General features: G+C 42.0%; 1 protein-coding gene across 1 annotated transcript in view; it reads left to right on the top strand.

Moving 5' to 3' along the window:
- Positions 1 to 16,340, top strand: part of Cpx (synaptic transmission protein complexin) — a 399,767-nt gene that overhangs the window by 133,265 nt on the left and 250,162 nt on the right. The window contains exon 2 of the mRNA XM_078176731.1: positions 8,666 to 8,770. Coding sequence (XP_078032857.1) covers positions 8,716 to 8,770 — 55 coding nt within the window. The 5' untranslated portion in view covers positions 8,666 to 8,715. The remainder of the gene's footprint in view (positions 1 to 8,665; positions 8,771 to 16,340) is intronic.

The raw sequence follows: 16,340 nt of genomic DNA, 5'->3' as shown, positions 1-16,340 counted from the left end.
TGTTAGTTAATATTGTTTTAGCTGAAACGAACCTAAACTAGCCCTCTCCAAGACGTCCAGTACCAACTAAAACGTTACCAAAACAAATTAAAATTAATAAAACAATATCAACACCTCTCTTACTCACATTTCATTAACCTAACAAGAATTGCGTAACCACACCAGTGCATCCGCCCTTCTTCTTACACGATGACTGCTGAAGCAACGTAGACGCGCGAAGAAGCCCTGCGAGGGTCGTCGCGCACTGAACAAAGCTTTGAAAGCGGGCCACGGCGATTCCAAACAAAAACTCGCATCCGAGGGAAACTTTAAACGGAAGTTGTAGCAGGGGTGGCGTGGAGCCTGGGGGGAAACGGGGACACGGTCGAAAAAAAGGGGAAGGAACTAGCTCGCCCTATAGGGTGAGAAAGAGAGAAAGAGGAGGAAAAGGACGGGGGAGGAGGTCGCCGAGTGGAAGGACGCGGTAATTAACCCCGGTTAAATGGAGATCCAGGCGGCGTCGGGCCGATTCGGGCCGGCGCCGTTTTCGCCGGGCCCGCGCCTCTCCTCTATTTAATTAGCGCGCCGGATCGAGGGCCAAGGATGGCCCGGGGTGGTTGTCGGCCTAACGAGGCGGCCTGGCCGCGTCCTCTTCTCGCGGCAGAGTGTTCTCTCTCTCAGAGAGACTCTCGGAGAGTCTCTCCTCTCCTCGAAGGTCTTCCTGTTTTTCGCGAACTGAAGCTGGAAGACCTATGAGCGATCTACAAGAGTTGTAAATCCTCGATTCCAAAATGACAGCGTTACTTAACCTACGACCACTTAACCCTTTCGCTCCGAGCGCCGCATATCCGCAACATCCAAATGATACTGTATACAAGTGCCATCTGTAGTCGATGACAGCATTTTTTGTAGGTCCTTTCATATTAACCCTTTCCACTCAATTACAATACAACAATTTTAACTGTAAATTTAGAATAACTTTTCTGGCTTACAATATTTTTATCTTATGCGACAAAGTGCACTTTCGTGCATGTGAAATTTATTCTCGTGATAGTTTCAATATTTTATATAACAATTTTAGCGGTGTCTCAGAGTCTCGGAGGGTTAAGGTGACAGAGCTGGCAGAAAGGCGAAGAGGTTATCGCCGGCTCTTTTCACCGTGGTATAAATACTATATTTTTAAAGAAAGTGTTGCAATTGAACTAAAGACTTGAATCTTACTTTATTTAGAAATTAGCAATTAATCTGTCGAGTATGTTCCGCTGGTTTACGGACGAACCGAGACGTCCGAGGACGTCGCGTCCGGTCGCGAGACCTCGTTGTGCAAAGCGTCGCGGCGTTGACAGACGCCGGTAACACCGTCTCAGACGATCTTAGAGAAAGCGTCGCCTCGAGATGGTGCGGCTCGCGGCGGATCGCCGCCGCCTCCCTCCGTCGATCCTCCGCCGTGGCGGCTTCTCGGATTCCCCGCGGGCCAAATTGCCGCGCGCCCCGGCTTCCACGGTGACGGCAAACACCAGGGCCGACCGCTGAGTGGTTGTTTATCAAGCCGACGGAGAACAAGCTGCCGCCGGAAAGAATCGGCTCGGGCTTGCGACGGCTCCGTTTCGACGATGCGACGATCGGCTTAGCCGCTTCAACGAATTTCTTCTCTCCTAGAGCTGCCGGAAGTGCACGTCCTATAGCATAATACCGTTGAAAATTATCCTGTGACGTGACTGCTTTATTTGATATATTTTATTGGTAATTATTCTGTATTTCGTGGTTTTTGTATTATTGTTGTCTTTTCTTATTTACTTGTTATGATTTTTTACTTATTTTTGTTTGCTTATTTATCATATGTATTCTGTCCTTTAATCATCGCTCTTCTTTACTCCTATCTGCTATTTATTTAACTATATTTATTAGCAATATTTAATCTGTCGTTGCCCCAGTAAGTAAACATTATTATTTTATAATAATATTACCACATAGTCACGTGGAGAATAATCCGTACATTATTTATTCCGACAGACAAAATATCGGCGAAAATCAGATTCCTCGAACCTAACCTCAATTAATAAAAATACAATAATTATCAATATAATAATATAGTATCAAATAAAACAACATTATATTCAGTCAATAAAAAAAATATTCGACAACATTATACTTAAGAGATTACTCCCAAAACAACCAACTCAAATACACATAACCTCAACACAACCAACACAAATACGAAGTGAATCACGCGCTGAAACGAACTCCCGAACAGAGGCCGCAAAAATCGTCCACCCCTCGGTAAGCGACCCCATTAGCCCACACGCGCAAACTTCGTTCATTCGGCATGCCGCGTGCATTCACCGAAAGTCGAACAAACAATCATTTGATAAAAGCTGAATAGGATAACTGTGGGGAGGGACGGTTCGCGTGGATTTTCGCGTGGGAGAGCAGCGTCGCGTCTCGATCGCTTATACGCCGACGCTGGGTCCATCAGCGTCGCTTATCTGGCGTCTAGCGTCGAAGAGACAGGGCGAGGGATCGATAGAGAAATAGCGATGCTGGCTAGAGAGAGAAAGAGAGAGAAAGAGAGAAAGAGAGAGAGAGTAGAAGGGGTGGAAGAGCGGCGCCAGTGGCGACTGCGAGAAGACGACGCCGATAAACCGGCGGTAAACCGGCGTCGAGACGTCTCGGCGCCTCTCCTCTCCGTCTCTATTCCCTTCTCTCTTCCTCTCGGTACCTCTCGCAGTCTCTCCCTTCCTCTCTTCCTCTCGCGGTCGCTCTCTTTCTCTCATCCACGCCGTGATTTTCCAACAAGCCGCGGCGACAACTTTATCCCGGCGACAATGGACAAAATGAGGCTCGCTTCCCTCGCTATATTACGTGTTTTTTCCTTCCACCGGGGGGAACTTCACCTCCGCCGGAGGTAACAACGACGGGCTTTCCGATCGACGTCCTAATCCCGGCGAGCTTAAGCCCGCCCACGCTTATGCATATGGAGCAGCCGCGGCTCGTTTATCTCTGATTTTTCTACGCCGTCTCGATCGCGGACTTCTCGATCCGACGGCTTCCTCAGACTTTCTTTCAGGGGACCTCGGTCGGATCGGGAGACTACCGACGTCTCTGGCGAGGTTTATACTTGCAACGTGTTATTTGATTTTGTGAAATAGTGGACGATTTATTACTGTGCGAGTGATTTTTATATAGCTTTTTTTCGGTGCAGATTTTAATGGAAAGTAAAGATTGTCGGAGTTCGATGGGAACTGTAAGAGTATTTGTGTGTGTATTTGTTTTCGTAATAGTTTTAATGAGCTGGGGGGAATGTGGCAATATTTGTGGTTTCTTTATTTGTTTTTTTGCATTTTTTGTTTTATTTATTCGGTGAGGTTATTGGCTGGAGATTTTTTATAGTATATAGTGATAGGAAAGCTTGTAATATAGAAATAATGGACAAAAATTGATCAACTTTGACTGACGATAACTCTGTAAGAAATCATCGTAGAACAATGAATCTTTTTTTAAATTAAAGCTCGAACTTTCCTCTTTAAAACAGTATTCCTATATCTTATATTCAACACACTCTAACCATTGCAATCATTTAAATAAGAAGCCATGTTCGTCACACTAAAAATGTTCAAGTTCGAGGAACTACACAGACTTTGCAAAATTTTTTTCAGAGACGCCGTTTCCACTAAAATAAAGTTCGATTCTTCCCCTTTAATTTAAAAAAAGAATCACCCGGCTGCGATTTTTTCCCGCAAAGTTACAGCAGTTTGAATCTACCCTTACACTTCAAGTACTCAAAAACCAAATAAGACAATCATTCTGTATAATTATATATTTAATTGCTGTATATAATTATATATTTTACTATCGTAGATAACTATATATCTCTCTGCAGTATGTATCTATATATTTCATTGCATATTTCTACGTAATCATATATTCCATAGCTCTATAAAATCATATATATAATTCCTCTATAAAATCACATATTTCATCGCTGCATAAAATCAGAAAGAAATTCCACGGAAAATCCAGACACTGAATTCAGTAAAAGTCGAACAGCCAATTCCATTGTTCCGATAAAAGTGGCCGAAAATCAAGGACGATCCACGTAGACCCGCAATATCCGGCGACAAGTCGGAAAGGACCTATCCGCAGGAAAGTACTATTAATACTGCCGCGTAAAAGCTGCGGAAACTGCGAGGGGGAGGGGAGGAGGAAGATGTTTCGGTTTCCCGATGCAATCCCGATGGATGTTTACTTTTACGATAATCGTATCCGTTTCGCTGCCGTCGGTTCCACGCCGCTGAGAATTATTCGAAAAACAGCTTTTGGAATCGGGAACAGAGCTCGCTCTCTATTCCCCCACCCCCTGGCTGGAAGTATTCCGGTTGTTCCGCTTGGTTCCGGCCGAGTCGTTTTATCCAGGAACGGTTCGTTTGCTCTAATAAACCGGTCCGAACGACGCACGATACTTCGAGCGGTAGAGAAAGCTCCAAAAATTTCTTTTATTGTTTTTTTGTGATATATTAGTAAGCTAGAATCTTTGTAATTGTGTAAATAATTGAGGAAAATCGAGGAAGTAATTTTTAACTTTTTTTTTTTGAGGACAGTGATTTCATTGCTTTTGGTGTCTCAAGTATTTTTCTGTTATATTACTGTGATCTTTGATATTAATTTATTCTATTTATTATTCAATTTATTATTAAATTGATTGAATTTATTATTCAATTGAGAGTATTGAGCATTTCTTATTTTGATTTTGATATGGTTTAATTATTTCTTGTATCGAATTGTTTTGCTACATCGAAGTTGGACAGCTATGGAGAACCTAACCTATACGTTCGACGAACTTTAAACTATAAACTTTTCTCAAGGAAGGTACAAGATGACTTTTCATCTCAACGGAGAATTATTCCATGAACCTTCCTCTATATTATCGCATTAAATAATAAAATTACTACAATATTTTTCTATTCAACAGAAAAACGATAATACTGCAATTATTATAACACAACCATACATTATTCATACGTCAATCGATTCCACCTCCCATGCTCTTTAAAAAATTACCAAAACACCCAGATCCAAAATTAATTAATTTACAAACAATTAACCTTCTCTCCTTCACCATAGAATCGAAGCACCATGCCAAAGTCCTCTCCGTTCGACGCGCGTGCATAGATACGCGGCGCGGAATCGTTCGCCCCGTGCGCGCGGGCCGGCCGCTTCGGATAACTTCGAATCGGATCGAACGCGGCCGTTATTACTTTTCACGACGCCGTAAACGGAATTTACGGGCTGAGAACCGTATAACGTTATTATCCGAAACGGTTATTTCCACCGGCGAAAGAGATTCACGGACACCGTATAAAAACCGATGCCGTGAGACCCGCCCGGCATCCCCCGCCGCGCGTACTCGATGATCCCCGTAACTTCGCGCGCGCGAGAGACGGCGAATTTATCGGGGACAAGCCGGGACTGTTCGGTCCGCGTATTACAGTCGGTCCCATAAGTATTTGTACCCTCGTTGCTTCTAAGAGAAATCTGTTGAAATCAAGGGACGCGCGTAAAACTTTGCTATAAACTTTTCATCATCTTATTTAATATTTTAAAGTTTTCTTATAATTTAGTATAATAAACTTTTTATCATCTTATTTAATATTTTAAAGTTTTCTTATAATTTAGTATAATATACTTTTTATCATCTTATTTAATATTTTAAAGTTTTCTTATAATTTAGTATAATAAACTTTATACGGTGTTAATATAAACTTATACTTTATAAATGAACTTTAAACGTTTATCGCAAAATCTGACATGTGTCCTTTGATTTCAACAAATTTCTCTTATAAGCAACGAGGATACGAATACTTATTAATACTTATTAATACTTCTCCACGAGTTTGCCAAAGTGTAATCCGATTAATCGATCGAAATGCAGCGCGCCCGGCTCCGGGGCATTATCATATTCGGCCACGGGATTATTTTATGAACACGGTTCTTCCCGGGGCTGCTACAGAATTCCGTTTGAACGGCGCGCGACCGTGTCCGGCACTGATCCACTTTTCGTTTCAATAATTCCCGGACGAATTAGCGGAAGTACTTGCCGCGATTTTGATTTGCTCCGCCGTCTGACGGCTCTATTAGCCGGAGACGAGCTTCAATCCTTTACGCTCGAACGGCGAAATTGTTACGTCGTTTGGAAAACAATTTTCTCGTTGCGAAACAACATGCAATAGTCTCCTTCTACTATTAAATAAACTTCGAACGTATCATAAAGCAATTAACATTAGTTGCATTCTGTTATTAAATAAACTTTAACAATGTCATAAAACAATGCACACTACTTCCATTTTATTGTCAAATTCTGTCACTCTTATAAAACAATATATACCGATCTCACTCTATCATTAACCAAACCCCATCAACACCATAAAACAATATACACTACTTTCATCTATTAAATAAATTCCATCGCTATTACAAAACAGTGTTAAATAAACTCCTTTTGTTGTTGCAAAACTATGTTGAATAAATTCTCTCGCAGTAACAAAACAATGTTAAATAAATTCTCTCGCAGTAACAAAACAGCAGAGAATCCCGCAATCGCGTTCTAACATTAAATAAATCTCGTCGCAGTTGCAATAAAACAACCGGCTCGTTCTAGTTTCAAATAACAAACAGCCACTGTTGCTCTCTTTCCCATGGAATCCGGCGGGGCTGGTATTCGCCGGAACAATCGCGCGTGCACCATAAATGTTCGCGAGACGATGATAACGGGGGTAGCGTCTGGAGGCGGCGGACGTTATCTAATGCCGGTGAGAAAACGCGGCATTCCACGGCCGCGTTTCCGTACGAAAATGAAACGCTGCGGGACCGTCCTCCTCGGTCCCGGGCGACGATGAAAAGTATTTTAATCTCGGGCGCGCGGCGCGTTCACGCGTGACGTCGTGTCGCGACCCGTTTCGCAGGCAAGGCGGAATGCGGCCCCGTCGGAATGCTGCGAGAGTCGAACACCGGAAACGGCCTCGCTGCTGGAACAATTTAAAGACGCGTCGGCTGTTGTGAAGATATTGTTAATTAATAGTGCACTGTGTCGAGACGAGTGTAAAATAATTTAAGAATACTTGTCAAATATACGGTGACTATTTTCACAGTAGAATCGGCGGAACGAGAAATTAATTGTATTTTTTAATTCTAGACGGTATCTGGGCCCTTAAACTATTGTTAATTAATAGTAGAATATATTGAGACAAATATAAAATAATTTATCAATATTTATAAAATATACGACAACTGATTCTTGGGTTTTGATCTCGTGAAGTGTAAGGGTAGATTCAAACTGCTGTAACTTTGCGAGAAAAAATCGCAGCCGGCTGATTCTTTTTTTAAACTAAAGAGGAAGGTTTGAACTTTATTATAGTGAAAACGGCGTTCCTGTGAAAAATTTTGTAAAGGTTGTGCATTTTTTCAAACTTGATAATTTTTAGTTAGAGGAATATGGCTTTGTATTTAAACAGTTGCGGTAGCAAGAATTCATGGAATTTTAAATCTGTAAATACTGTTTTAAAGTAGAGATTTCAAGCTTTAATTTAAAAAAAGAATCATCATCCTGCGACAATTCCTCTCAGAAATATCGTCGGTCAAAGTTAACCAATTTTTCGTCCAAAATGGGACGAAAGTCCTTAATTTCGTCCAATTAAAATAATCACAATATAAAAATACAAAAATAATATAAATACAATTAAAAAGCAAACAATAAATATACAGTTTCTTTCTCTTAAAAGAAATTATTGCAATCGATAAAATTCTAATCATCGTAATCGTAAAAGAAATAGTTGCGGTATCGGGTCGATCGGCAAGGCCCTTTGTGAAGGGAACAGGCGATTCCAAATTGGATTGTAGAAAATGGAAGCACGAGTACTATAGTAACGAGAAATAAGAATGAACAAGTAGAATGCACTTCTGCAGTAATATGACTTTGTTTGCGGACACTCGAGGCACCGGCCGGCTCCCATCGTCCGACCATTGTCTGCTCGTTCTACTTGCTGCCGGCAGTCAAATCTGCTTCTGTGAAATTTCTTTCTTCGCCGCTTCGATCCGTGGTCATTTATAAAAACCGGGGTTTAATGTACCTTGCACCGGCTGTATAATAACAGCTGCATTGTACCAAGTGTATTATATCAAGAGTATAATATCAATTGTATAATATTAATTGTATAATATCAGCTGTGTAATGTTGACTGTGTAATATTGACTGTATAATACTGACTGTATAATATTGACTGTATAATATCAACTGTATAATTCATATTAACTATATAATATCAACTGTATAATATTAATTATATAATATCAACTGTATAATTAATATTAACTATATAATATTAACTGTATAATATTAACTATATAATATCAAATGCATAATGCCGACAGCATGTCAACTGCATAATACCAACAGTATAATACTATCTGTATAACATTGACTCTATAATACTGACTGTATAATATCACCTATACAACATTAACAATAAAATATCGATCGCATGATACCAACCGTATAATACTGACTGCATAATACCTATTCATACCATAATGATCATCGCCGAATCGCGGGAATATATTTTACATAAATTTACGCGAATTATGAAATCAGCGGAGTAATATTATTAACGATTGTTTCGCAATGATTTCGCAGGTTCATCCAGTTCCAGAGTTGCGTGCGCGTTTTGAACAGCCAGCGGCAAGATGGCAGCGTTCGTGGCGAAGCAGATGGTCGGGAACAAGCTGAACGCGGTTAAAGGTGAGTCCCCATCAGAGATGTTTAATTTATTATTAATCGACGCGTTAACCGATTATACAACGAGGCACGCGAGTTGTTGACGATGCTCGATTAATTTAGGACGGATTGAGGATTGTCAAATTATTGCTGGGGATTGTTTAATAACGGGAGATAAACGAAGATATTGTAGGGAGAATGATACTTTCTATTTTCAAGGATAGGTGCTAGGTTATGGTTGCTGAATTCGATGATGATTTTAGGGGTTAGGATATAATACTTTCAGTTTAAAGAATATACAATAATATGTAATGTAGTTTAATATAAAATATGATATAATACAGAATAAAGTACAGTAAAATATAATAAAAACAATTAAATACAATACGATACAATGACATAGAATACAATAGATTACAATGCAAGGCAATACAATATGATACAATACAATATAATAAAATAAAATACAATACAACACCATACAATAAAACACGATGCAAAACGATAAAATACAATGCAATATAATAAAACACAATGCAGTACAATAAAATAAAATACAACATACAATTAATGCCAGCTGCTCTCTTTTACCAAGTAGTACAATCAGAAAACAGTCGGCCGCGTTCCGTATTCGATTTCCAGCGTGCATTTAATTCCGACTTTCTCGAGAAAACGAAGCTCGATAAAATCAAGCGCAACTGCGGAATCCGTGGGCGGGGGAAGGGGGAGGGTTTCTAAAACGAGTTTCAACCTCCGGATCGCCGACGGTTATACCTGGTCGATCGGGACACCCGGTGGATCGTGTCCGAAACGCGGGCAACCCGCGACGGGTCACGTCCGAAACGGAACGCGTGCAGTTCGAACGGGCTTCGAACGGAATTTCCGCCGGCGGATCCCGGCGTCCCCCGGCCGCCCAGAATAATTGCCACTCGCACGAGCGCATAGGCGAATCCGCTGCGCGAGGCTCGCTCTTTCTTTTTTATTTTTTATTGGACGCGCGTTCTGGCTAAAGTTTGCTCGGAAAGGGGGGAGCGACCGGCCGCGGCGCGGAGTTTAATCTGGGAGAATCGCGCGATTCAATCGGGGAACGGAGAGTCTATGACCGACAGGGCGTTTCGATCAGAGTTAGGCTTGGCTCGAAGTTCAAGTCTTCCTTTCGACTTTTCTTTTTTTAAGCGGCCAAGGGAGCTCTCTTCGCGAGAACTCTTCGCGAGAAACGGAGCCGAGATGACGCGAAATCGAGCCGCGAACTTAGCTTGAAAATCGAGCGATTTGAGTTTTTATTGCCGTCGCGATAAGTAGGTCGAAGAAATGGGAAAAAGACGACGATGGTAGGTTGATTTTTGTGGGTATTAAAATAGCAGTGGGGATGTGGAAAAATATGATAATAATACTGTATTGATAGGGGTTGTAATAAGGATATTACAAATGACATCGATAGGGATATTAATAATAATATTGAATGACAATGTTGGTGATATAAAGGAGCATTTTCAAAGAGATATTATTGAAGCAATAAATATATATCTTGTTCCAGCAAAAATATCCAAGCCCAGCCCATGGTTCACAATGAATTGATATGTTTCGCCGCGAATAAAAACCTCATTATAAATGCAGATGTGTACATTAAACTTATCGGAAAACGCGGTTCGCAAATACCGATATCAATTATCGTTGACCAAAATCAAATTCTGATCGTCGATAATGGTTATATTCGTAAGCAATATAAATTGTGGTTGCACGTTATGGTTATTCATAACCAAACACACGCACACGGTTTTCTCCGATCCCGATGCTTATTTGCAACCAATTAACATTCTCGGCGTCGCGAAATGTTGTTTGTAAAAAATACGGTTCGCATCGTTCGCAGATGGATATTTGTAATTGACAATAATTTTCGTTATTGGTAATTTATTATTCGTAGGTAATCAATATTATAAGGGTATCTGATGGTTATTTGTAACTATTTATGTTTTCTGTAATAGTTATTTGAAATCGAAAACTATTTCTGTTTTCTGTAACCATTATAACAATTATTTGTAACCAAATACTATTTCTGGTTCCTGGAAAAATTATTTGTAACCAGAATCTATTTCCGCCATCTCTAACGATTATTTATAACAAAAAACTTTTTTCATTTCCCACGACAATTATTTGAAACCAAAAACTATTTCCACCACCTCCAATAATTATTTCCATCAAAAACCTATAAATTTCCATCACCACTACCCTATACTCTTAACCAAAGAAAATCTCGTCTTATCCAGCAATTAATCGGCAACCGAAATCACTGTTAGACAAAGATTTAAACGCTATCCCATGAATATCTCCAGGTTTTTGATCGCGGCAGTTACGACGACGGTCCCCGTTGAAATCTCGTCCCGCGATAAATCTCCGCGCGTTGTTTGGAATCCGGGCCGCTTCCCAGCTTTATTCTCGCAACAGCACTTTATTGCGCCGCTCAAGACGATGCTTATGGAAACTCGGATCTTTATGAATCTACAAGAGACTTCTGCGCGCCGCGGCGGCGACGGTGCCCCCGAGGATTTATCCGTCGTTCAGTGCGTTTACTATTCCGAAAGCGGGACCTTGTAATTTAGCTTCCTAATATCGCGCAATACAGCCCCCTCCCCTGTCCAGGCAACTTTCCACCACGGAAATACACCGTCAGGCTCGAAAACACCGTGAATTATCGCTGGCATTGTTCGACTTCGCTGCCAGTTCATTTTTCTCCCTGACGCAAATATATACGTAGCATTAATTTAGTATACGGTATATATTTAATATAGTATATGTTTAATTATTTTTTATATCGTCTATTAAAATATTGTTTTAATTGTCGAACGTGGTTATATGAGAAAAATAAGTGAAAATCGTCATTATTGTACAAGTCAGAAGGCTTTAATTTATTTAAAGGCTTTATTTTCTAATTATGATAAAATATCTTAATTCAATATATACATATGTATATTTAATACTCTTTATATCGTCTATTAAAATAGTGTTTCCAGACGTCTTCTAGACGTCTTATAAACGTCTTCAAGACTTTAAGTACTAATTAACAAAGACATCGTTGTTGAATAATACTTCTCTATTTCTTTTTTAATTGTTCAAGATACGTACGAAGTCACTAAATAACTTTCACATTACAAATCGAGAAAAAGGGCATCGATTCCCGAATTTTTTTTCGCATCGGGATCGCTGCCGCGCCGTTTCCCGCGGATCTCTTTGTTCAGCCGGCGGAACAACCGCGGCCCGAAACCGATTGAAACTTTCCGGGCATCCCCGGGAGCGATTAAACTTCGCTTTGAGAAGAGCTCGCGCGCCGAATTACGATTTTATAGAGAGAACGCGCGCGCGCAACGCCGGAGAAAATCGACGGCCCGGGATGATAAATGCGGCGAGCAGTTTCGTTCTTTTTCTTTTTCAAAGCCGCCTCTTGGTACACGCCGGCTTCCTAAACCTAGAAGATCGTCGTATTTGCGTTACGTACAGAATAATGAAACCGCGCGCTCCCGATGGATCGGCCGATGTTTGCCTCGTTACGCCGACGACGGGAGGGGGTGGGTGTTGGATTAATGGCAGAAAGCTGCCGTTTCATCGTCGCCTGTAACGCCGTCGGGAACGATAGAAAAGCCACGTTTCACCGTGTCTTAATATATTTCTTCGCGGCGGGAGAACGGGGATGATCGGTCTCTCTCTCTCTCTCTCTCTCGCTCGCTCTCTCTCTCTCGCTTTGGTAATTCGCGAGGCCGGAATTAAGATTGATCGTCGCTATGCCCGGGAACCGAAGAAAGCATTAGTCCAAATGACGAAGCAGCGTTCCCTCGACTTTGAAACTGATGGAAAAATACGAGCGACTCGTTGTTAATGTAACCCGCAGCCACCGCGAACGTCTGCCGCCACCACCCTACCACTGTTTTAAACTTCGACAGTCGATCGAGTTCGCTTCGCTTAAGGTAACCTTGTCATTTTTCATTAGGCTATTTTATAATGACAATAGTAATAAAATAGGAATCATTTTTTTAAAATAATAATAATAATAATACAATAAAAATATAATAATAATTATTATTGTTAGTAGTAGTAGTATTATTTTTTGTATTATTCCGCTTCCCTGCCCCAAAAAAAATAAAAAAATTAGTATTATTACTATACTAACACTACTACTAGTAATAGTAACTTAATAATTATATTATTATTATTATTGTAATATGACGAAATAAAATTCATAAAAACAGCTTACCGGAAACGGGACGTCGATCGTCGCCGCTCAGGATAGCCGTTCGATTAGGGGCCGAGCACGGTCGCCGGACACTTAATCATTGTTATTCAAGTTAGAATTACAAGTTAGCCGGTTAGGAGTGCGGGAATTGAAGGGAAAGAGTGGCGGCGGCGCGCGAGGCTGGCTTGTCGGCTTGCCGGCAGCTTGAACGATGGCCCGCAATAAAACTTGTGTCATTAAGGGAAAGTTTCAGCTGCCGACCCGGCCTCTACCCCCCGCACCCCGAAACCCTCCTCCCCTAGGGTTCGCCGCGGCAGCCCGCGAACACGGGAGAACGGCCGGAGAGAGTATCACGGGGAATCCGTAATGGGAAACGGGGACCTTCGTCAAGCCCCGTAGAGAGAGAGAGAGAGAGAGAGAGAGAGAGAGAGAGAGAGCCTCGAATCTTTCTTCGGGCCGACCCTTAACTCACTCGGACACCATCAATCCATCCTGGCCCATCGCGGCAGGCCGCTGCGAACAGGATCTCTTCAACTATGTACGGGGTGTAGGGAAAGATCGTGTCGTGGCTGAAATAGACGAATAATATAATATTAAATATATTTTTTAATGTGGAATTATTTTTTGATTTTTGGAGGCAGATCCATGAATTTATATTATATCGATATATTTAATATTATAAGTTGTGTATATTGTAACTATTATAGCTACATTTATATTATGTTACAACTATTCTAATATTATATTACAAGTATTACAACTACCTTAATATTATATTAAAACTATTGCAATTACAAAAATATAATATTAGAACTATTACTGCCAATATAATATTACCAACTACACCAATATTACATTATACCTATCAAATCATGCTGTACTCTTTTTCGTCACCCGGTACATTCGCCGTGGAATCGTTCCGTGGCTTAGTACTCGATCGTTCCGACGCGTCCCGCGGCACCTTTCTTACCCAACTTTCGAATGGCCCGGCATTTTTCACCGACGCGGAAACGAACCAACCCTCGGTCGCAATCGGTCTCCGCCGGTTTGTTCTCGCGTCGTTCGCCCGATCCACGTGATTTGTCCGAGTTTGTTCGACTCGCTCGCCCTACCCAGAGAAATCTGGCTGATTGTGCGTTGAATCTGTCGCTTCTTCCGCGTGATTTCTCGGCGAGATTACACAGTAACGCGAGAGGGGTTCTGTAACGGAGTAATTCGTTCGAGGAGCACGGTCGTTGCGGCTGTCGTCTGTTCAGAGGGTGCATTGATTGATATCTGTGTACTGTGTAGTGGGATTAATTGTGGCAAGGGAGTTGCCTTTTTGTTGCGAGAGATGATTAAATAAGGGGTTAAGGATGTACATTTTGGTTACCGTTTGTAGCTGTTGTTTTAAAAATAGATTCAAGTTATTGAATTTATATTTAGGTTACTTTGCGACCTGTTGACTTGAATATATTTTTATTTAAATTAACAATATCTTTTCCATTCTACGAATTTTTAATAATATTGTAAAATCGTTTATACCATCCCTTCACAATTTTTACCAAAGGCAGACTCAACTTCATAAATTCACATCTCAGGAACCACTTAAAGTTTCGATCCCAGCATATTTTCATTTCAATTACAAAAGTCTATTTTATACTAAAAAAATTCTAGTAGCGCTGCTAAATCGTTCAAAACTATTCAATGAACATTACTCCTTACCACAACGATCTCACAAAAGTCGTCAAGCGATCGCAAACATTTTTCCACGACGAATTCCGCGGCCGTTGCTCGATAAACGATTCGAGGAACCGGCGACTTCGATTTTCCCGTAGTCCTCGAAATTGTTTTCCCCGTGGGGGGCAATTATCACGGTTTGTCCGTCGCGATGTAAATCGCTCTCGCGGAGAGCAGAAGTCGGAAGTTTCCCCCGGAGCCGGAAACCGGCGGTTTGTCCGAGGGTGGGCGGGGTCCGGGGATTTCGGGCGGGGAATGCGGTCGGGAAACTTTCGCGGGGGGGCACGAAGAGTGGACGAAATCGAATGGCAATTAGTTTCGGGGTGACCTGGATGCGTGCTCTCTCTTCCCCCCTATCCCCTCCCCTCTTCGCCGCGATCCAGCAGCCCCAGCAATCTGTCCTGATCTTCCAAAAAGCTTCCGCCACGACCCTCGGAACATTCGGGCTCGCCGTGGTTTCGGGGAAACAAAAGAGAACGAGGGGAACGCGGGCGACCGAAAGAAACGGGGGCCTGCGTGTTCGCGGCGCTCGCCGCCCTATTCTCGATTGCCGATGCCCGGAGGGGTGCACGGTTTCGCACCCTTTGCAAGGCTGAAGCGTCGACCGTGATGAATGCAGATTTTATGCCGCCGTTCGATGCGCTACTGTTATTTTCGTGGAATTTGTTTGCGCGGGAGAAAAATTGTTATTGTCTGACTGCTCCTTTCGGAAGAAGGGATTTTTTTCATCTGTCTAAAAAACAATAAGAAAGTCTCCAATAGCCCTCGAAGATGTGTTAAAAAGGATAACAAAACACCCAACTATGCAATAAAAATAAAAACAACAATCCCTACCAATCAAAGGTTATTTCAAGGTTATGTCGAGTATCCATATAAAATAAAGGTAATTAAACGACAAGAAAGTCTCCCATAGCACTCGAGGATGTGTTAAAAAATGTAACAAAACACAGAAGTATTAAACGATAAGAAAACCTCCAATAAATAGCAGTCGAGGATGCGTCAAAAAAGCGTAACAAAGTTCTCCCTCTCTCTCTCTCTCTGTCGACCATGGCACAGATAAATCGTTGAGAAATGATTCCGCGGAATCGGGGCGCGCGCGCGCGCGGACAGAAGTGTTCGACGTGCAGAAATAAGTGATAAATCGGCCGGAAATTACGGTCGCGAAACTGGAACAGGTTTCGTGCGATACCGGCCGTGGAAAAGGGTGGACTCGCAGAAACGACGCCGGCGAATTTCGGTGTATAGAAGAGGGAGGAGGTGGTAGCGAGGGGTGGTGGAATTAATGCGACGTTGCCCGGGGAGTTATTGTAAATAAACAACTGGCGTATACCGGTCACGATGGTAAGAGAGAGAGAGAGAGAGAGAGACGGTGGGGGCGGACGGGGGCGGGGTAGATCCGCGATATTTACGCCGGCTGGCTACGAAGATAATTATCTCGCGTATTATAAATCACGCAAATGGTATGCAAATGTCGCGACATTGTTTCGATTCCCGTGGAACGAGCCGCGGCAGCCGGACGGTCGGTCATTATTGATGGTTTATTCGGGGCCGCGTTAATGTCGGCCACCGTCGACGTTATCGCGATTCCGAGTGGGCCATCCGGCGCGACACTAAATTTCTTCGCGTATAAAATCACGCGGTTATGCTCGA

Source organism: Augochlora pura, chromosome 3 (assembly GCF_028453695.1).
Source record: "Augochlora pura isolate Apur16 chromosome 3, APUR_v2.2.1, whole genome shotgun sequence".
Lineage (NCBI taxonomy): Eukaryota > Metazoa > Arthropoda > Insecta > Hymenoptera > Halictidae > Augochlora > Augochlora pura.
This window is presented reverse-complemented; position numbering and strand designations above follow the sequence as displayed.